Source organism: Pongo abelii, chromosome 15, assembly GCF_028885655.2.
Source record: "Pongo abelii isolate AG06213 chromosome 15, NHGRI_mPonAbe1-v2.0_pri, whole genome shotgun sequence".
Lineage (NCBI taxonomy): Eukaryota > Metazoa > Chordata > Mammalia > Primates > Hominidae > Pongo > Pongo abelii.
The window spans coordinates 98,085,334-98,106,133 of NC_072000.2; the positions used below are offsets into that span (position 1 = coordinate 98,085,334).

The 20,800-nt window shown below is 54.5% G+C and overlaps 1 protein-coding gene across 4 annotated transcripts in view; it reads right to left on the minus strand.

Moving 5' to 3' along the window:
• Nucleotides 1–240: 240 nt before the first annotated feature.
• Nucleotides 241–20,800, minus strand: part of PRIMA1 (proline rich membrane anchor 1) — a 74,818-nt gene continuing 54,258 nt past the window's right edge. For 2 of the 4 annotated variants that reach the window (XM_054530446.2, XM_054530445.2), the window contains exons 5-6: nucleotides 5,055–5,153; nucleotides 241–2,117 (exon numbers count right to left, since the gene is read on the minus strand). In XM_054530446.2, coding sequence (XP_054386421.2) covers nucleotides 1,844–2,117; nucleotides 5,055–5,153 — 373 coding nt within the window. In that variant the 3' untranslated portion in view covers nucleotides 241–1,843. Of the gene's footprint in view, nucleotides 5,154–12,227; nucleotides 19,398–20,800 lie in introns of those variants that run through there. The other 2 variants (XM_024231740.3, XM_054530447.2) reach the window with 2 other exon arrangements.

The following is a 20,800-nucleotide window of genomic DNA, read 5'->3' on the forward strand; positions in this document are numbered from 1 at the left end:
CTGAGCCAGCTGCCACCCGAAGCCAGCGCAGCAGCTCACTCAGGCTCACAGGACCATCTTCTGTGATGTCACACCATAGTATCACGTGCGGGGAAGGCGGGAGGAAGAGCCTTCCTGCCATCACTCGCTGCCACGCATCCAAGACAGTAATTCTGCCGCCCTGCCAGGTGCTAGGCAGGGATGTCCTGTGGGTCCTGCTGTACCTCCCACCTCACGGGCAGCAGCAGGACCCCAGAGCAGGACATGGAGCTGTAAGGTGGCCAGAGCATAGTTTGTCATGTTGGCCATAGGAGCTGTCACCAGTGGCCAAAGTCCCCAAAGGTGTGAGGTGGAGACACTGGGCTGGCCCCTAGGAGGGCTCTGATGCTGCAACTGTGTGCTGATGGCTCCCGGCACCTGTATGCTCAGCCGATCACCACTTCCCTCTGTCAGGCTGGCCCTGGGTCCCCATTCCCAGGCCCCTGCACAAGCAGGCAGAGCACAGCACATAGGCCTGCCACGCCCTGCTGGCCTCCGAGCTTGCTGCTGAGGACACCTGGGCTGGGCGTGCATAGCAGTGGATGTGAGGCCTGAGATGTCCCACTGAACCCTCACCTGCTTTCAGGCAGGCTCCAGGAGGGGGCCAGTGGACAGAGGAGCCCTCACTATCACACAGGCTGTTTCATTAAGCACAACAGCGATGGTCATTGTAACGATGGCCATCTTCTACTGCGTGTCTACTGTATGCAGGCCAACGGCAGCTCACAGAATCCCAGGTGCGAGGGGCGCTTGTAACAGGAGTGCCTTTAATAACTTCCATGTTCCCTCCACGTCCCTTATGCCTGGGACACAGGCCTTTCCCTGAATTCCTGCACTGAGCTCTGTCCCCTGGGCTGTGAGCCCAGTTAGGGGGATACACCTGCCCACCAGCTCTGGGCACACAGGGCTCTTAGCTGTCCCCCACTGAGCTAACTCTGAAGCCCCAGGGAACCCAGGCGGGGGTGGTGGGGCCCAGCAGCGCCCCAACAGTGGAGAGAGTCTGGGTTGTGGCCCCTCACTTGTGCCCAGTGGCCAGGCCTTGGAGGCACCAGGCTGGGTTCAACCCCCAGCCCCATCCCTGTTTCCTGGTATGTGCTTGACCTTGGCCATCGTGCTCCATCTCTGACCTGTCTCTCACTCCAAACAGGAGGATGAAGATGCTGCAGGGGCAACTTTTTCTCTCTTCCTACACCCCTCCTGGCCCATCACACCGGAAGCTCTTCCCCACGGCTGCTTCCTGTGAGGCTTGCCTGAGGGTGAGGCTGGAGCAGGGAAAACAAAGCAGCAGGGTGGTGGCGGGAGCCTGAGCCTGGGGGGCCCTGTGCCCTTCGGGCCCCTCTGCGTGGGGGTGCAGGGCAAGCCTCCATTCTCCATGCAACTGGCCAGGTAAGGAGGCTCTGCAGAGCAGCCTGTGGGTGCTGAGGTCTACACATGGGGTGGACATCCAGGAGGCCGACCCTGGCCACTGTCACCCTGCTGGTGTGGCCGGCTGATTCCTGCTCCCAGTGATTCCTGTGAGCACTTGTCAACTTAGGGTGACCTTCTTGTCCCATTTTCCCCAGATATCCCCGGTTTTAGCCCTGAAAGTCCCAGGTTCAGGAGAATCTCTCAGTCCCAGGCAAACTGGGAAGGTTGGTCGCCCTATTCTCAATTAAGTCAAGGGTCAAGGCGGTGGGTGGCAGGATGAGGGACAGAATTGGCCTTTGAAATCCCCATAAATACCGACCTTGAGGCATTGGGATAAAACATACAGAAATATCCCACAGAAGATCCCCAGCCCAGCCCTGGGGTATAGCAGGACCCTAGTGAAGGATCCCCCCATCCCTCAGGCCCGCCTTCTCCTTTCCCCCACCCCACAAACGACAACTGGCAGACATCTGTATATTTTTATTGAAAATAAAAAAGTCATGGTGCTTTCTTCCTCATAAGTGGCATATGGACACCCCCAGTGCTGCCGATCTTGCTTCCGGTACAAAGGTCTCAGCAGGAAGCCAACCTTAATGGCTTGTTGGTGGATAAGACAGCATCGACTTGTACATTTGCCCATTGAGACAACTCCCAGGAGCAACCGTCCTCTCTCCAGTACACGCGGCACGTTGCTAAGAAGGCAGATTTCAGGATATTCACATTCATGCATTACGTATCTCACACTACCTGGGCAGTTTAACTCAAACTTTGTACAGATGCAGAGAGTACAGTAGTTATATTTATATATATATGTAGAGATCTCTTTAAATATATATAGATATATATAATATATATGTTTATATTTTTACACCTATTAGTCTTTCTTCCAAAACTTCCTTTAGAAGCTTCTTAGGAACACCTGAAACCTCTGGGAGATCCTATGATCTGAGTTCCAAAGTTGGGGTCAACTCTGAGACGGCTGGAAAAGATCTATTTGAGACAATGAGAAGGGAAGCGCATTTCATTCTTGACCTCAGGGCTCCGACTAGCCTGAGAATTGGTGTGTGTCTAGAGACTGCCGGCTCATTTTAAATAAAAGTTCTAAGCTCAAATACTAGGCCGGCAGGGTTTTAAGTACCTTATGTCTCGTAAGCTCAAAATCTAGTGGGTCTCCCTTGCTGTGCCATAATACTTATTTTTTGAATGAGCGGTCTTGGGCTTGGGGTGGGTATTAAGTGAATCTTTTTAAAAAAACTAGGCTCTTCCCTTGGTTTTTGCTAACTGGGGTGAGAAGAGATTTTACAAGCCCAACTGAGAGGGAATTTATGTGCAGACCAGAGCCCTGGATGGGTCAGTGGCTCAGGGAAGAGGATACAGGCCCCAAAGTGTGGTGATAGCTCAGCTGATTCCTTGCCAGGGAGCCTCGCCTGGGGCTGGAAGATTAGGCTAACTGCCAAATCCAGGCCTCCTAGGTTTAAGCCAAGGTAGGGAATGATGGGACCAGGCGAGTGTGTGCAAAGCTGGGCTGTGCCCAGCCCCTTCAGGCTGCCCACCACTCCATGATCCCTTAGCCAGGAACCTCCCCTCTTGCAGAAGGTGCCCTCTGATCACTCCTGAGCTTCTGAACAGCCCAAGGCATGGGCACTTTCTCATGGTTGCAGCACAGGGTGGTGTGTGCTTAGGGCTAGGGTCCTGCCCAGGGGTCTGCTTAGGGCACAGCTTGGGGGTTCAGCAGGCACCAGAAGGCTGAAGGCAGTAGGGGAGAGTGCCCTGGGGTGGGGTCTGCTGGGTTTCCCCCTTTAACCTGCTGCTGGTCCACACCCTCTGGCCTGTTTGTCACCTGGCTCCGCACCTCAAGAGCACTGTGAAGTACCGGCCAGGTCAGGGGCAGGGGGCGGCACTATGCTGATGCCCAGGTGTCCAGGGGAAGCAAAATTCAAATCTAAACCCCAAACAAGTCCTCAAATAGAAGGAAATGAGAAAAGAAGAAAAACCCTTTATGGGAGGGTATGCCCTGGGCCTGTCCTCAGCCTGCACCTGTCCTCAGCCCACACCTGATGACCTGGGCAGGACGATGACACACAGACGGCTCCGTGGGCACTAGGACTCTGGGACAATGGGCTTTTTAAGGTTTGGCCCAAATGGGGACCGGTTTTCAGGTGTGTCTGTTTTCTCTGGACTTCAAAGTCTCACCTGTAGCTTAAACACCTATCAGAGGAGTACACTGGAGGTTTAGGAGGCAAACCAGGTCTCAGAGGGCTCGACAGTGGAACCATTCAATGCATTGGGTTCCTTCTGAGCCATACATAGGGGCGGTGGGGAGAGCCAGGGGGCCAGGAGTGTCCCACTCATTTTCCAGGAGATGCAAAATCACCCTGTTTCCGTGGGCTTCCTGATGTGGCCCACAGGGAAGGCTGTCACTTGGGAGACAGGCCAACCGGGCAGGGGTTACCAGCCTGGAGGACCCCTCTCCTCCTGTCCCATTTCATCCCTTGATCCTCCAACCACGCTGGAGGGCTCAGCGCTTCTATAGCATGAGCCTGTGGAAACAGACATTGATAGGAAGACACTGGAAGAACACCACCTCCTTCTTGGTGAATGGGGCTCGGGGAAGGGTAAAATGGGGAGATGATGGAGGACTCTGGGAGAGGGCCTGAGTACAACAGTCAGGCCTCAGGGGACTGTGGGGGACATCCAGCGCCTGGCCAGCATCAGCCTGGTACAGCATGCCCACAGTGGATTTGGCACAAGTAGTGGCCTCTGCTGACTAAGGCAGGGCCTGGCTCACATAGATGCATCAGTTCCTATGGGGTCAAGTGTGGGGATGAGTCTGAGGACAGGTGCAGTGGCCTCTGCCCTTGCCCAGTGGCCCTGGGCCGCGGGTTCAGTGAGTCGTTTTGCCCCCGGAAAGCCAGACACTGCCCCCGAGTGTAAACGCACTCCTGTGTCTGCTCAGGAGGGGATTTTGCAGGCTGGACTCACAGCCCTCCATGGCAGGCAGTCAGGAGCCTAGGGTGTGGGGTGTCAGTGGGGACAGGAGGGAGAAGGTAGGCCCTGAAGATTGACAACAACTGCAGATGGGGCGATGAACAGATGTGTGGGAAGCACCTTTGAAAGGGGATGTCTGTCTGCTGGCTGTGCCGATGGCTTCTGTTGAGAATGTGAACAGAGGAGCAGGCAGGCTTCCTGGGAGGAGAAGAGGTTTTCCGGCAGGGAGTGGGCTCCGGACCATCTTTCTTTTGGCTAAAGGGGGAAGCCTCCCTGCCACAGCAAAAAGACAGATCCCTCTGGCTTCGCCAGTGCGCATGCTTTAGACAGCAGCTGGGGGCAGTCGACAGACCAGACACCAGACAGGGAGGAGGATGTGGAGGGCCTGGGGTGGGGACACTGCCCAGGTGCTGCATGCAGCGTGAGCTGGGCTCAGCCTGGTGTCCGAGCTGCCTGGGCCCACAGGCTGACCAGGGGCAAGCCTGGGAAGACAATGGTTTCTCCTTCGGGAGGCTCAGGGCCTGTGAGGCAATGAAGTCCTGGACAAGCTCAGGGTTAGCTCATGTCCACCTGCTTTCCCACGTCCACCAGTGCCACCAAGGTGTCCCTCTGGCCAGCGGGTCCAGGGTCTGCAGACTCACACCACTGCATTGTTCACGTCTACTCCTTTGTTGCTCTGCGAAGCACTCATGGGATACTCAGCAACGCTGGTGCCATTTTCGTCTTTTCTCAGTGGTTTCCTGAAAGTGGGGGGAGGGGACAGGGAAGGCAAAGGAGGGGGAGGCAGGGACACCATTAGTTATCACTGATGGTGGGGTGTAACCTCCAGCTAGCATCCCTGCTCCATGAGAGTGTCAGAAGGAAGCCAATGGCTCTGTTCTCGGTTAGCATCCTTGGGCTGCTAGTCCTTGTGGGGTTATTCAGAAGCTGGACGTGGTCTTAACTCCGGTGTCATGAAAACCAGGGCACAGTTGAGAGGGAAAGAGGGGAGCTATTAATGATGAAGCAGGGACAGCAGGTATGAGTCCGGGCTGTTCTGGACAAACAAGAAAGTATGTTCCGTCTAGCACGGTCAGGCCTTGACTGATCTCTTCGATCAGGGCACAGACAGTTAACAGAAGAGAAGTGCTAGGGGTTGAGTTCTGCAATCTTCCTCAGTGTCGGCAAAGGCAAATGCAAAATGTGATGAAGCAGATGGTGCTAGCGGTGATGCTGGTGGTAACAGTGGTGGTGGCAGTGGTGATGCTGGTGCTAATGTGGTGATGGAGGTAGTGGTGATGCTGGTGCTAATGGGGTGGTGGAGGTAGTGGTGATGCTGGTGCTAATGTGGTGGTGGAGGTAGTGGGGATGCTGGTGCTAATGGGGTGGTGGAGGTAGTGGGGATGCTGGTGCTAATGCGGTGGTGGAGGTAGTGGTGATGCTGGTGCTAATGGGGTGGTGGAGGTAGTGGTGATGCTGGTGCTAATGGGGTGGTGGAGGTAGTGGTGATGCTGGTGCTAATGGGGTGGTGGTGGAGGTAGCGGTGATGCTGGTGCTAATGGGATGGTGGAGGTAGTGGTGATGCTGGTGCTAATGGGATGGTGGAGGTAGTGGTGATGCTGGTGCTAATGGGATGGTGGAGGTAGTGGGGATGCTGGTGCTAATGGGGTGGTGGAGGTAGTGGTGATGCTGGTGCTAATGTGGTGGTGGAGGTAGTGGTGATGCTGGTGCTAATGGGGTGGTGGTGGCAGTGGTGATGCTGGTGCTAATGGGGTGGTGGAGGTAGTGGTGATGCTGGTGCTAATGGGGTGGTGGTGGAGGTAGTGGTGATGCTGGTGCTAATGGGGTGGTGGTGGAGGTAGTGGGGATGCTGGTGCTAATGCGGTGGTGGAGGTAGTGGTGATGCTGGTGCTAATGGGGTGGTGGTGGTGGCAGTGGTGATGCTGGTGCTAATGTGGTGGTGGAGGTAGTGGGGATGCTGGTGCTAATGCGGTGGTGGAGGTAGTGGTGATGCTGGTGCTAATGGGGTGGTGGTGGAGGTAGTGGTGATGCTGGTGCTAATGGGGTGGTGGTGGAGGTAGTGGGGATGCTGGTGCTAATGGGGTGGTGGTGGAGGTAGTGGGGATGCTGGTGCTAATGGGGTGGTGGAGGTAGTGGGGATGCTGGTGCTAATGGGGTGATGGAGGTAGTGGGGATGCTGGTGCTAATGGGGTGGTGGAGGTAGTGGGGATGCTGGTGCTAATGGGGTGGTGGAGGTAGTGGTGATGCTGGTGCTAATGGGGTGGTGGTGGAGGTAGCGGTGATGCTGGTGCTAATGGGATGGTGGAGGTAGTGGTGATGCTGGTGCTAATGGGATGGTGGAGGTAGTGGTGATGCTGGTGCTAATGGGGTGGTGGAGGTAGTGGGGATGCTGGTGCTAATGGGGTGGTGGAGGTAGTGGTGATGCTGGTGCTAATGTGGTGGTGGAGGTAGTGGTGATGCTGGTGCTAATGGGGTGGTGGTGGCAGTGGTGATGCTGGTGCTAATGGGGTGGTGGAGGTAGTGGTGATGCTGGTGCTAATGGGGTGGTGGTGGAGGTAGTGGTGATGCTGGTGCTAATGGGGTGGTGGAGGTAGTGGGGATGCTGGTGCTAATGCGGTGGTGGAGGTAGTGGTGATGCTGGTGCTAATGGGGTGGTGGTGGTGGCAGTGGTGATGCTGGTGCTAATGTGGTGGTGGAGGTAGTGGGGATGCTGGTGCTAATGCGGTGGTGGAGGTAGTGGTGATGCTGGTGCTAATGGGGTGGTGGTGGAGGTAGTGGTGATGCTGGTGCTAATGGGGTGGTGGTGGAGGTAGTGGGGATGCTGGTGCTAATGGGGTGGTGGTGGAGGTAGTGGGGATGCTGGTGCTAATGGGGTGGTGGAGGTAGTGGGGATGCTGGTGCTAATGGGGTGATGGAGGTAGTGGGGATGCTGGTGCTAATGGGGTGGTGGAGGTAGTGGGGATGCTGGTGCTAATGGGGTGGTGGAGGTAGTGGTGATGCTGGTGCTAATGGGGTGGTGGAGGTAGCGGTGATGCTGGTGCTAATGGGGTGGTGGTGGAGGTAGTGGTGATGCTGGTGTTAATGGGGTGGTGGAGGCAGTGGTGATGCTGGTGCTAATGCGGTGGTGGAGGCAGTGGTGATGCTGGTGCTAATGCGGTGGTGGAGGTAGTGGTGATGCTGGTGCTAATGGGGTGGTGGAGGCAGTGGGGATGCTGGTGCTAATGGGGTGATGGAGGTAGTGGGGATGCTGGTGCTAATGGGATGGTGGAGGTAGTGGTGATGCTGGTGCTAATGGGGTGGTGGTGGAGGCAGTGGTGATGCTGGTGCTAATGCGGTGGTGGAGGTAGTGGTGATGCTGGTGCTAATGGGGTGGTGGTGGAGGTAGTGGTGATGCTGGTGCTAATGGGGTGGTGGTGGAGGTAGCGGTGATGCTGGTGCTAATGGGGTGGTGGTGGAGGTAGTGGTGATGCTGGTGCTAATGGGGTGGTGGAGGCAGTGGTGATGCTGGTGCTAATGTGGTGGTGGAGGTAGTGGTGATGCTGGTGCTAATGGGGTGGTGGAGGCAGTGGGGATGCTGGTGCTAATGGGGTGGTGGAGGTAGTGGTGATGCTGGTGCTAATGGGGTGGTGGAGGTAGTGGTGATGCTGGTGCTAATGGGGTGGTGGAGGTAGTGGTGATGCTGGTGCTAATGGGGTGATGGAGGTAGTAAAGGTGATGGTGGCAGCAGTGATGATGCTAATAATGGTGGTGATGATAGTGATGGTTAGGGTAATGGTGGTGGTGATGGTTCGGTTGACAACGGTGGTGATGGTGATACTGGTGATGGAGGTGATGGTGGTGGTGAAGGTCAAAATGCTGGTGGTGATAGTGATGGTGGTTATATGGTGGTGGAGGTGATGTGGTGGTGATGGCAGTGGTGGTGGTGATGGTGATAGCGGTAATGATGATGGGGTGATGAAGATGGTGATGATGATTGTGATGGTTAGCGTAATGGTGGTGGTGATGGGTTGACGGTGGTGATGATGGAGGTAATGATGGTAGTGAAGGTTGTACTGGTGGTGGTGATAGTGATAATGATGGTGATAATGATGGTGTTGGTGGTGGTGATGTGGTGGTGGGGATGGCAATGGTGGTGGTGATGGTGATAGTGGTAATGATGCGGGTGGCAATGATAGTGATGGTAATGGCAACGGTGGTAGTGATGATGGTGGTGAATGTCTACACTAAATTAGTACGCGCCAGTGGTTCTTGAACACTTTAAATTGAGCCATTTGAAGCTCATTCCAGAGGGCCCCTAACCCCAAAAGCGGTTTTTCCTATGCATATAAGGGATCAGGAAGGCTGGGAGGGAGGCTCTGAGAAGGCTCTTGCTCACTTGCTGGGGCTCTGAAATTACGGTGTACTTTTGGGCCTGGCTGAAGTCTCACTTCCTCCCTCCCTCGAGTTGTTCAGGAGGGCTCTGGCCCCCAGCCTGAGTGTCTGTATCCTCCTGATCTAAGCCACATGCTCTCCGTAGCCCAATTCCATGCCACAATTCTGCTATCTCATCCCCACAAGGCTGTAGCCCAGCCCCCTCCAGGGTTCCCAGAGGTGCCAGGGTTGAGCCTGGATCTGCCCTTGCTGGGAGTTGTCCAGGCTGGACATTTATGGTCATTATCATAGGCCCAGGAGTTGATTGCTTCTGCCTTTTCAAATGTGCCCAGAGCCTCCCCAGAGCCACGGTCAGATGGGCTGGTGCCTGGTGACCAGCTCGATGTCTCTGGGATAAAGCCCTGACTGAGTGAGTTCAGAGGAGGCAGGGTCTGTGAGGGGATCATTAGCAGTTCATGGGAAGAATGATCAGGCCTACTCAGAGACTACACACTGAGCTCAGTCCGGTAGCGAACTGTTCCTTTTTCTCCTGCAGCAGAAGTAGCTCAAAACTTCTGCTAAGCAAGCCAAGTGCACTCACTCCAGGTGAGTGCTTCTTCCAGGAATGCAAGAGGTAAACCCACAATTCCTCCCACAGTGCATCATGATTTGTGCAAAGCACTCTCTGTTAAAGAGATTTCCTTGTCCCTTCTCTCAGTGGTCACCTGAAGAAGCTAGGCCTGGAGTAAGAGATTCATTTCATGGGGAAACTGAGGCTTAGAGAGGGCTTAATTTGCCCAAGAGCGCTCATCTGGTTTGCGGTGGGGCCTGGACCACCACCCACTAACACTGCGTCTTGGCCAGACATCTATCTTCCCATTATTATTATTGTTACTATTGTTTTGGAGATAGGGTCTTGATCTATTGCCTAGGCTGAAGTGCAGTGGCATCATCACAGCTCACTGCAACCTTGAACTCCTGAGCTCAAGCAATCCTCCAGCTTTAGCCTCCTGAGTAGCTGGGACTACAGGTGTGTGTCACCAAGCCTGGCTAATTTTTAAATTTTTTGTAGAGACAGGGTCTCGCTATGTTGCCCAGGCTGTTCTTGAACTCCTGGCCTCAAGTGATCCTCCCGTCTCGGCCTCCCAAAGTGCCAGCATCTTCCCATTTAATCAGCATTCCCGGCAGGTATTCCCACATGAGCTCTGGGATCTCATCAACTCGGGAAAGCCTTCCTCCACCCTCCTCTTAGAGATTCTGCAGAGTCCTCCAAGAAGACTGTCTCCTTTTGCTTTAACTCAGCATATCCCACACGTGAATCTGAGAACACCATTTATGTAGACGCTAACAGATACTCTCTGGAAACTCTGCATTTACAGGCCTCAGCTGTGCTACCTTGTTTATGTCGGGATCCATGGGAAATGATGGACTCTGCAGCCAAGCTCTGCCCTGGGCCTTTTGCTCCCTCTGTCCCCTTCAACCCCGTTCCTGTCCTACCCACCCCTTTCCAGGAAGCCTTAAGCAGCTCTGATGTTGCTGGGTGTGCCTGACTTCTGACTCCATGAAATCTGCATGGCCTGGACAATTTGTGGGGGGGCATTTTCTTACAGTGAGATCCTGTGCTCCCCAGTGAGGCCGCTGATGGACTCAAGTGGGAGAAATATATCATGAATACATGAGGGGAAGAAAGGACATCAGCATCAGGATTCCAGAAAATATTAACAGGCAGAGAAGAGTCTGGACCTAAGCCCACACTGCATTCTCCTTAATACATATTACATATCGGGCTTAGGGCTAAAATAAAAACAATTGCAACAGGTCCAGATCATGGGAGATATGGCTTAAGGGCCTTCTAGGGTGGATAATGAAGAAATGAAGGCAGCATGGAGCTCCCTTAGAAATGACTAAGCCTGGAGGGCTCAAGGTTTCCACCCTTTTTCGGGTAAGGTGAGGAGGTCAGTAGGATTTCTATTGGCAGGAGGCAAGGAGAGAGTTCTAAAGGCTTCCTGCCGTCTGTGAGACCCCTTCGTACTCGCAGGCCCTGGGGAAGAGGTGGCTCAGAAGAGATAAGCAGGAAGTGAGCCTGGCAGGAGGACCCTGGAAGGCAGGGTGAGGAGGGGGCCCAGGGCCTTCGCAGCTGCTCAGCCAGTTTCCCAGACAGGAAAGCAGGCAGGGGGGCTTGGCAGGGGCTCGGCACATGTGGCAGGTAAGGGCCCCAGACAGGAGCATTCGGGAGCCGCACATGGTGATGGGGGAGGGTGGCAGCCGAGGGCTCTCCTGACAAGTGGTCATGATCTGCTCCCCTCCTGCCACCGGAGCTGAGTCCCCAACCACTCTCCTGCCTGGACTGCTGCTCCCAAAGCCTTTCTGGGATTCACTGGAGCCCCATGGAAGCTGGGTGTTCCCTAAAGCAGAAGACGGCTCCACCTCTGCACCCCCGCAACTCCACCCTTCCACCAAGCACGGCACTTCAGGGTGACGCTGCAGAAGTGCTAAGAGGCAGATGTCAAGGCTCAGTAAACCCCCACCCCACCATTTTCTGGCCGTGTGACTTCAGGCAAGCTACATAGCCTCTCTATGCCTCAGTTTCTTGTCTTTGAAATGAGCACAATAGTGGTGTCCATTTCATAGGCTTATTGGGAGGATTAAACACGTTAGTCCATGTCAAGCACTTAGACAAGTGTCTGGCATACCGTAAGTACTCCATAAATGTTTGTTAGCTCTCAGTACTGCTGGGGAAAAGCTGTCACCAGGTAGCTGGCCCCACTGGCTGGCAGCAGACAAGGTTCTCCATTCCGCACAGACTTCCTACCTAACGTGTGCCCCGTGGGGCTCCGGAAATGCTAGAGAGAGTTGTTAGGACCCAGCCTGGCTCTGCAGCTCTGTGAGTCAGCTGAGGCTGGTCTCACTAAACCAAGAAGAGGCATTTCCACCCTGGTCCAGGCAGAGATGGCCACAGAGTGCTCCCTAAATGGCATGGTTCCTAGAAACCAAGAGAGAGGTTAGTGAGACTTTCCTTGGCAGCACCCAGGATTCCTGCTTGTAGGAGGGTGGGCTCTGCCACCTTGAGACTTCTTGTCCCCTGCCCTGGGCTTGGAGGGCAGCAGGCCCCCACATTCCCTGCTCGGAGTGCCGTGCGGACAGCTCCAGCCGCACATGCCGGCAGCCACGAGGGGCCCCTGCAGAAACCGTGCCTCCACCAGCATCTCTGGCCTGGGCAAGGAGGGCCAGGACCAGGTACCCCTCCTAGGCCCTGCTGATCACGATGTGACAGACTCCCCCTCAGCCTGTTGCTCTGTGGGGATGGAGGAGATGGAGGCAAAGAACAGCTCTGGGAGCCTGAGAAGGGAGGCTCTCCTCCTGCCTCACGCGCCCCTGGGAGAAGTGAAAGTTAAAGGTCCCAGACTCACCTCTTATGAAGGCATTCACCCCCCCAACTGCCCACCCCTGACACCCTCCCACACCCATACATACACATGAACCTGCATAACACACACAGACACATACACACAGACACATGTACATACGCACAAATCCACACACACACACACTATACACATACACACGTATGCAAACACACACATATATAATATACACATAGACACATGTACACATGCACAAATCCACACACACACATACAATATACACATACACACAGACACATGTACATATGCACAAACCCATACAAATATGTACCTACACACACACATATATGCACACACACACAGGCACATACCCATAAATGTACAAATCCACACACACAAACAATATACACATACACGCAGACACATGTACATATGCACAAATCTACACACAATATACACATACACACATGTACCTAAACACACACACACAATATACACATACACACATGTCCCTACACACATATGCACACATACATATGAATACACATATGCATACACATACCTATATACATATATCCCCACACTCATATACACACACACTCAGCGTTCCATGATGAGACTCCTCTGTAGACCTCAGACTTCCCCAAACCTGGGTCAAGAAGCCAAAAAAAGCCTTTCTGAGCCTCGAGGGTGTCACCGTGAGAAGCAGCAGCCCCACATCCAGCCTCCATCACCCAGGGGGTGGGAGACAGGCACGAGGCAGACAAGCGTCCTCACAGCCAGTGGGACCCACTGTCTGGACCATCCCCTGGGATCACCTGTTTGGCCGCCTCCACTGAGCTGCGGCGGAACTGGCGCCTGTGCATTTCTCATGCTTGCATCCTCCCCTGGGAGCTGTGGGCCGAGGGGAGCAGAGAGGGCTCCGCGGGGGGAGGGCCTTCTCACAGGCGTGACTCTCTCTCCCCTTGAGCACTGCTCTGCAGCCTGGGATTTGTTCTAGGGCAGAGCCCTTCCCAGCCCAGAGGCTGAAGAAAGGATTGCGGGGTCATGCACAGAGCCCTGGACAGGGACCTCCAAGCTAGCCCAGGCCTCGGTGACTGTCCTTCAAGCCTCTGAGATGCCAGAATGGTGCTGGGGGATGGAGATCCCTGCTGGGGATTCTGTGTGCAGAAGCGGCCCAGACGGTGTCCGTCTCACTGGGGGTCTGGGCACCTGCCTCCCTGAAACTCCAGGGACAATGCCTCCCTGCCACCTGCCTCTGTGCTGGGGATGAAGGGGCTGGGGAACACCTCTGGGTAGAAGGGCCTTCGGCTGAGGTCTGGTGGGGGTCCTATACAGAACAGGTGGGCACAAGCAGACACATATGGGCATGCCCTTGGACACCAGCCCCAGGTCACGGAACCTCCCTTCACCTTGTCTTCCTGTCACAAAACCTCCCTTCACTTTGTCTTGCTGTCACAAAAGGCCTTCATTGGTAATGGGAATACACAAAGCCATCTGTTCTTCCTAGAGGCTGGGTTTCCAGGAGACACCTGCCCTGAGCTCCTGGGCTGTCATGCCCCACCAGGGCTCCCCTGCATCCTATGCTGCTCAGCTGTCCTGAGCCAGCCCAGCCCAGCCTGGTCACCATGGGCGCTACAGAAATGCCCGGCACTGCTTCGGGGGCTCCTGAAGCAAACAAGGAGGCTGAGGGGGTGTCTCCCCAAGAGAAGCGGCCCATCCCCCTCCCCCGGACTCTCCAACCTCAGGCACAGGGCGCCTCTCTTCACGGGCAAGATTCGTTCCAGGTGGCTCCACCTCCATGGTCCTGTGGGTTCGGCTCATTTGAGTGTGCAAAATGGACTCATATGGCCCAAGGACACTGGCCTCGACCTGGCACCAGGTTGGTAGTCATCTGACCAGCAGTACACAAATGAACAGACTGCAGCAAATTAGGAGAAGAACTAAGACGGCAAAGAACCAGGCGTCGAGGGAGAGAATAGCGGGAGGCCTGGTAGGCTGACAGGTCAGCGAGGTCCAGAGGGTGAGAAGGATCCTGCCATGCAAGGAGCAGGACAGAGCCGGGATGGAGGCCCGTGCAGCTGGAGAGTCCTGAGCGAGGGCAGAGAGGTGGAGAAAAACACCAGCAGGAGCAGTGGGGCAGGAGCCAGCCCCTGTAGGGTGCAGCTGGCCGGGGCAAGGTGTCTGGGTCTTATCCTGACTGCAGTGGGCGTCACCTGAGGACTTCTTAAATGGGGGTTCCCATTTACCCTCACCCTGCCCCGTGACCTTGACCCAGCGTGTCTGGAGAGATGGGTCCAGAGAGGCACGCATTTCTTGAAGACAAAAGAAAAAGGCCCCAAGAAGCAGGGATCCGTCTGGGTCTCCCATCAGCTGGCCCTGAGCACACCCTCAATCTGCTGAGCATTCTGTCCATGACTGTCCACAGTGCACGGAGGCCTGGGCTCCATGCGCCCCACACCGAGGATGCTGGCAGATGAAGTAGGCTCGTCCCTGCTGCCTGCCTCACACAGCAGGATGGGATTTTATCACCCATCATGGAAGACAGGTCTTTATGGGGGACAAATAAGTCCAAAGAAGCATTTCAGCCCAGGGCAGGTCAGGACCTCCTGCTCCTGCCCCTTGCTGGCCTGACCTCTTCCTGGATGGAGGATGTGGGTGTGATGGTGAGGACACTGCAGCTTCTGGGACTCCAAAGAGCCAAGCCCCAGACAGCCTAGAAGGTGGCAGTGAGGCCCAGGGGAAGGCCAAGGAATCAGAAGATCGAGTCTTGATTCTGGACTAAGCACAGGTGCCAGCTCCTTGAATTCAGTCCAGGTTCCAAAGGATGCAGGATGGTCTCTGAGCCGCCAAGGCCATGCATCAATGCTCAGCACTTGCCCTAAAGAGGCCCTTCCTTGGAGTACACTAACTTTGACCTGACTCACAGTACAACCAGGTGTGGTGATTCTGGGTTGGGTTTGGGGCAGTGGGGAGGAGGGAGTGTTGCTACAGGCACACATATGAACAGCAGGGAGAGGTGACAGATGGGAACCGCATTGAGACCCCACCTGGCCAAGAGGCTTTGGCCCATGAGATAACCCCCAGTCTCAGGGCCCCAGGAATGCACCAAGATGCATTCAAGGTGAATTTCTTGCTCCTGGAAGTTTGTGGTGAGTTGAGGGTGGATGGAGCAGTTCCACTCCTGTCCTGATTCCTGGTCCTCACTGCTGGCCTCTGGGCCTGGCCAACCTTATCTTCCCCATGCCCTGACTCTGCAGATCAGCTGAAGGCCAGAGCAGGCAACAAGGGAGAGAGGGCTGGGTTGGCCCCTGGCACAGTAGGTGTGTCCTGCGGGGAGGAAGAAGAGGAGGTAGATGGCGGAGCTGCTGCACTGCATTCACAGCCTGGGAGTGTGTCATGCCCAGGTGGGAGAGAGGCTGTGCTATTCCGAAGCTTGGAGAGGGGACCGCTGAGTCAGGGTACATGCACTTGAGCTAGCGTATGGGGAAGGGAGAGAATGGCATGAGGCCTACTGAAGAAATGGGCGTTGAGAGGGAGGGGGCAGGAATGGCAGGGGGCTGGGAAAACTGAAACTGGTGAAGGGGTGAGGCCCAACACTTAAAATTTGGTGCATGTTATTTACACCAAAAGCAGACTATTTCACTCATCCAGATAGAGGAAAAATGAGTTTACTGCAATTCTAAATAGAGTTTGTCAGTTTAAAAGGTGGACTCTGGCAAGTCTGTGGGAACAAGCCTCCATTCACACCACAGAAACCACCACTGGACAGTTACTATGTGCCAGGCATCGTGCCAGGCACTGTCGGGAGAGAGATGAGTAAGATGAGATGACCCATCCCCACCTACTGTGTGTGCACACAACCACGCATTTGCAAGTGTGTGGGCACATGAACACCAACATATACCTACCTACAGCAGAAAGCAGAATTGTAAATTCAGGGAGAGCTATGACTCTAGCAGTTGGACAGGGAAGAGAGAGTTCTATACTCGTCCAGGATGACATCTCAGAGGAGGTGGCATTTGAGTTGGGTATGGAGCAGCAAGGACTCAACTGGAAGAAGTGAGGGGAAGGACACTGACCAGAGAGACCTCTGGGAGTGCTCAATGAGCCAGGAGGAGGGCAGGAAACCTCTGGAACCTGAACCATTTCTCTCCCCACCAAGGCCTCAGTTCCCACATCAGTAAAACAAGGGATTGGCCCTTGACCGTGAAGGTTCATTCTGGCTCAGACTCCATAGGAAACTCATTTCCACCCCTCCCTGGTATTCCAGGTGCCCCAGGTAACCAGGTCTTCTCTATACGCCACACATTCAGGAAGAACTAACCTTTCTCTGGGCTATCCCAAAGCTCCAGAAAGAGTGTAAATTCTAAAAAGAAGACTAATTTCACTGATTAACTTTCTATTGAGTCTATGATCCAGGAAAGATCTTGGGAAAAATATCTATGAAATAATCAAGCTAAGGAGATGAGAGACTGGAGTTGGAGAGGGAGGGAGAGAGCTGAGGGTAGCAGGTTCCCAGGGAGGAGCTGTGTTGGGATCATCCAGCTTGGAAGGGTGCTGGAGAGGACGACTGTAGGGTGACAACTGTGCAACAGGCTCAGAGACCCACAGTCCACCTTGGAGAGCAGCATGGAGCCCTCAGGACAAAAATGGAACTGATATATTTGACTGTGTTGAGAGGAGGCATTGTTAACCCCAGGAAAGGAAACAGCATAGTACGCTACGTGGCTCAGCTATGCACAATATGTTCTTTGCTACACTAAGGTAAGCCCTGAATAGGCACAGAATCCCATACTGAACCCCATTCTAGGTGGAGAATGAGAAGAGGGGAAGTATGTTGTATGTCTGTACTGCAAGGGTGCTGGCCTTGGTATCTTCCATAGTGGAAAGTAAATAGATGGTGCTTAAAATGGAAAGAAAATTTAAATAGCAGTATACACATCACTTAGCGTATGGAGAGAAACATCAGAAGAAACAGCTAACTGTTGAAAGTGGTTGCCTCTCAAGAATGAGACTTGGGGGAAAAGACACGGGGCTGCTGTCTTTCTTAAGAGCCTTGGGAGCACATTTGACATTTTAAACTATAGTATGTATATGTATTCCTTTGATAAAAATTAAAACTAAATTAAAAGGAGGTAATAAATGTGCAATGCTCTAGCCGTACTTTCTAATCATTAAGCTGTCTCAAAAGGCATGCACAACACGCCTGACTCTTTGGAGAGGACGCAACCTTCACTCCTTTCTCCTTCTCTTCCCCATTACCCTGTATTTTTTTTCTCTTCATAGTCCTTAAGATCACCTCATTTATTAATTTGCTGGTGTGTGTGCTTAATCTGCCTCCTCCAGCAGGAGGAGAACAGGGACTGTCTTGTTTCTTCTGCATCCCTTGTGCTTAGTCCCCAGCACACAGTAGGTGCTCAATAAATGGATCAACACTGAACAGTCCTGTGCCAGTCAATGGGTTTTCTAAGGCACCATCAAAAAGACTTGAGCATTCAAAAGTGCTCGTTCTACTGAAAGTGGCTCAACCACAAACAGCTGATGAGGGCCAGAGCCTGGCAATAACTGGTGCTTAGGCACAATCACACACACTCAAGCCCACGTCCAGGAAGCAGCAAGCTTGCTTAAGGTCAGCAATTAACGTCTGCTGGGTCAGCCAAACCATCCTGCAACCATGTATTGGTCTTTTTGCCAATTATACCTGTAAGTGAGAGGGAAATGGCTGTTCAGTGGCTTCATGGGAATTGGGAACAGACCCACACCACAGATGGCCAATGGAGGCAAGGTGTTCTTTCTGTGCCGGCGTGGGCGTGTCTCCGTGGAGGGGGTGGGCATCATCTCCCCTCAACACAGGAGCTCTTCTCTGAGTGAAGGGTGTGGCTGTCAGAGAAGCTGTAAATGCCACCCCAGGAAAACAGCCTCATCCCTGCGAGCGCACAGGCCTGTGGGGCTCCCCCAGCTGGGATCTGAGGTCTATCTACCTGGGCAGCGGGTGCCTTGCCCCTTGGAGCTTTATCTTGATGACTCTCTGTGGTCATTGCTTGTTTTAAGTTTGTCTCCTGCCCTGGATGGACCTTCGTGTTATCTCTGCTCTTCTGCCTCTCCTCTGACTGTGATCCACAATTCTTTGCGGGGCAGTCTGGTCTGATTGATGCCCACTTCTTCCTCTGAAAAGGTATGTGCAGCATGGGCAGGGACTGTGCCGGTGGTGCCCACTCCTGTAGCCCAGTGCCTGGCAACTGGTCCTGGCACCTGGCCCAGCCCTGGCGGGCACAGTGATCAGCATTTATACGCCCAAGTGGCTGAATGCCTGAGTGGCGATGGTCCCCAGTGATCCAGGATGGGGACACAAAAGGCTGCTTGGAGATTGTCATTTCAGAGAGGGAAAACGGAGGCCACAGAGGGAAGCGATACCTGCTGAGCCCGCTGAGTCTGGCGGGGTTGGGGCTGGGAAGGGAACAGGCCTGGGGGCTTGACTCCCAGTTCTGGGCTCTTTTAACAAATCAGGCTGTCCTGCTGTCAGAAACATGTGCCCGTCAGGCCTAGGGGTGGGAGGACACCCGGGTGCCAGGCACGGGGGTACCCAGCACCCAAGGGCTCTGGGGCCTGCTCTCCATGTGGCTGTAGATAAAAAGGCTTGTTTACAACAAGCCTGGGGCAATGAAGCCACCAAAATGCATGTTGCATGGGCTCCCTATGGCTGGGAACCCCCTCTGGAGCTTGGGGTCGTTGACAGCGGACTTGGGGGCCACTGCTCCTGCTCATGCAAATTCAAGTAACACCCTCCCCGCCCAGTCCCTTGGCCTGGCTAATGTACCTCTTTAAGAAACCTCCCACCCCACCTGGCTACCAGGTCTGGGCAAGGTGTCCCTCCTCTGAACACGGTCTACCCAGTGCACAGGTGGGACTTGGTGAAGGTTTGCTGAGTCACAGGAGGAAGCGCTAATTCACCTAATCTGCGTCTAGCAAGTGCTACTGAGACTCTTCCTCCTGCCAAGGTCCAGCCCCCTTTCAGCCAGGCCTTGGACACAGATGTGGGGGCCCTGCGGGGTGCGCCTTCCACAACTGCAACTCAGCCCTCGGTGTCCGCCCATCCCTGCCGAGGCCCGTGTCCCAGCAGCTGACACCCCCAGGTGCCAAGGCATCTCCAGGGTCACCTCCTCCCTGACCTACCCGATTCTAGAAACATCCTCTTGGCAACCCGGCTCTGAAAGGCTGTGTTGGGGCCATTTACAAAGATCTCTTGGAAATCTCTAGGACTCGAGGCTATGAGAGTTAAAAAAAAAAAAAAAAAAAAGAGTAGGGTTTATCACTAAATTTTCCTTGTAATGGTTTTGCAGTGACATGAGATACTTTTATTTCCTGAGAGAAAAGGCATGTTTCAGATGAATTATTGACCAAAAACAATTGGCCGTGAGCAAGAAATCCTCCACTTCGCTGGAGAGAAATGTGGACAGGCAGCTGGCCTGAGTGAGGATGCTATCTCTTACAGCCCCAGCTGAGGTCAGCGCCTGGGGGGGCAGTGGGGAGCACTTTGCTCTGTAGGCGGGGTTGCAGCTTCTGCTGCCTCCTTCTCTCTCCACCAAGGGGTTAGGCCGCCCTCCCCAGCCTCCTTCTAGGTGGGTTTTGGCAGTATTGGGCTCTATTTCTGCCTTCACCCGCAATGAACACAGTGCCCTCTTGTCATTAAATATCTGTCTGCTGCACCAGGGATGCTCCCTCTGGATTATGAAGACCTCGAGGTCAAAGGGCTGGGTCCTATTCCTCGGTGTCCCCAGGTCTTGGTCCGCAGATGGATGCAGAGCCTGGTGCAGGGCAGCAAAGGGGCTGTGCAGCATAGCGTCGGCTTACATCCCAACTGCCTGCTTCACCGGCTTTCTGCCCTGTGCCCCCGGGAGGCCGACCTTACTGACTGTGTGTCCTGATTCCCCTGCTTCTTGGGTTTGGCCAGTGTGAGGCACCCACGGGAAACCTAAGCATGGACAGCTGCTGGGAGCATTTCTTCCCCCTGCCTGCCTGTATTGGGGCTGCTTCTCTGACAGTTCCAACCGCAGCTCCTGCTAGGCGGCCCTTCTCCTAAGTGCGAGTCTCTCACGAGGTTCCCATGGCACTAGTTTCCCGCTTGCCTGTCTTCCTAGAGGTGCTAACCGCCCATTCCGCAAGTCCCTGAGTGCCTCACCTGCCTCACTTGCTCTCTGGGCCTACCTAAAGCGCTGGAATAATCCTCGCCACCTGCTGGAAGAAGCCCCGTCCATGCCCCAGAGGAGCACCACCCACACCCCTGGAAAAAACCCCGCCCACAGCCCGGAAGAAGCCCCGCCCACACTTCTGGAAGAAGCCCGCCCACACCACAGAGGATCCCCGCCCATGCTTCTGGAAGAAGCCCCGCCCACGCCCTGGTGGAGCCCCGCCCATGCCCCTGGAAGAAGCCCACTATCTGAAGTCTGGTCCACTGAGCCATCTGGGATGAGTTCTGTTTTTTCCAGGGTGCTAACAGACCCAGGAGCCAAGAGCTCAGAGAGAGTGGAAGAGGACAGGCAGGAGGCCCCTCTATAGCTGCTCTGATATGACGCCCCTCACATCCTTCCTGCGAGCCCCCCAGCCCAGCCCAGCCGAGACAAATCCCAGCAGGCTACCGCTGAGCAGCACTGCCCTAGTGAGCTATTAAT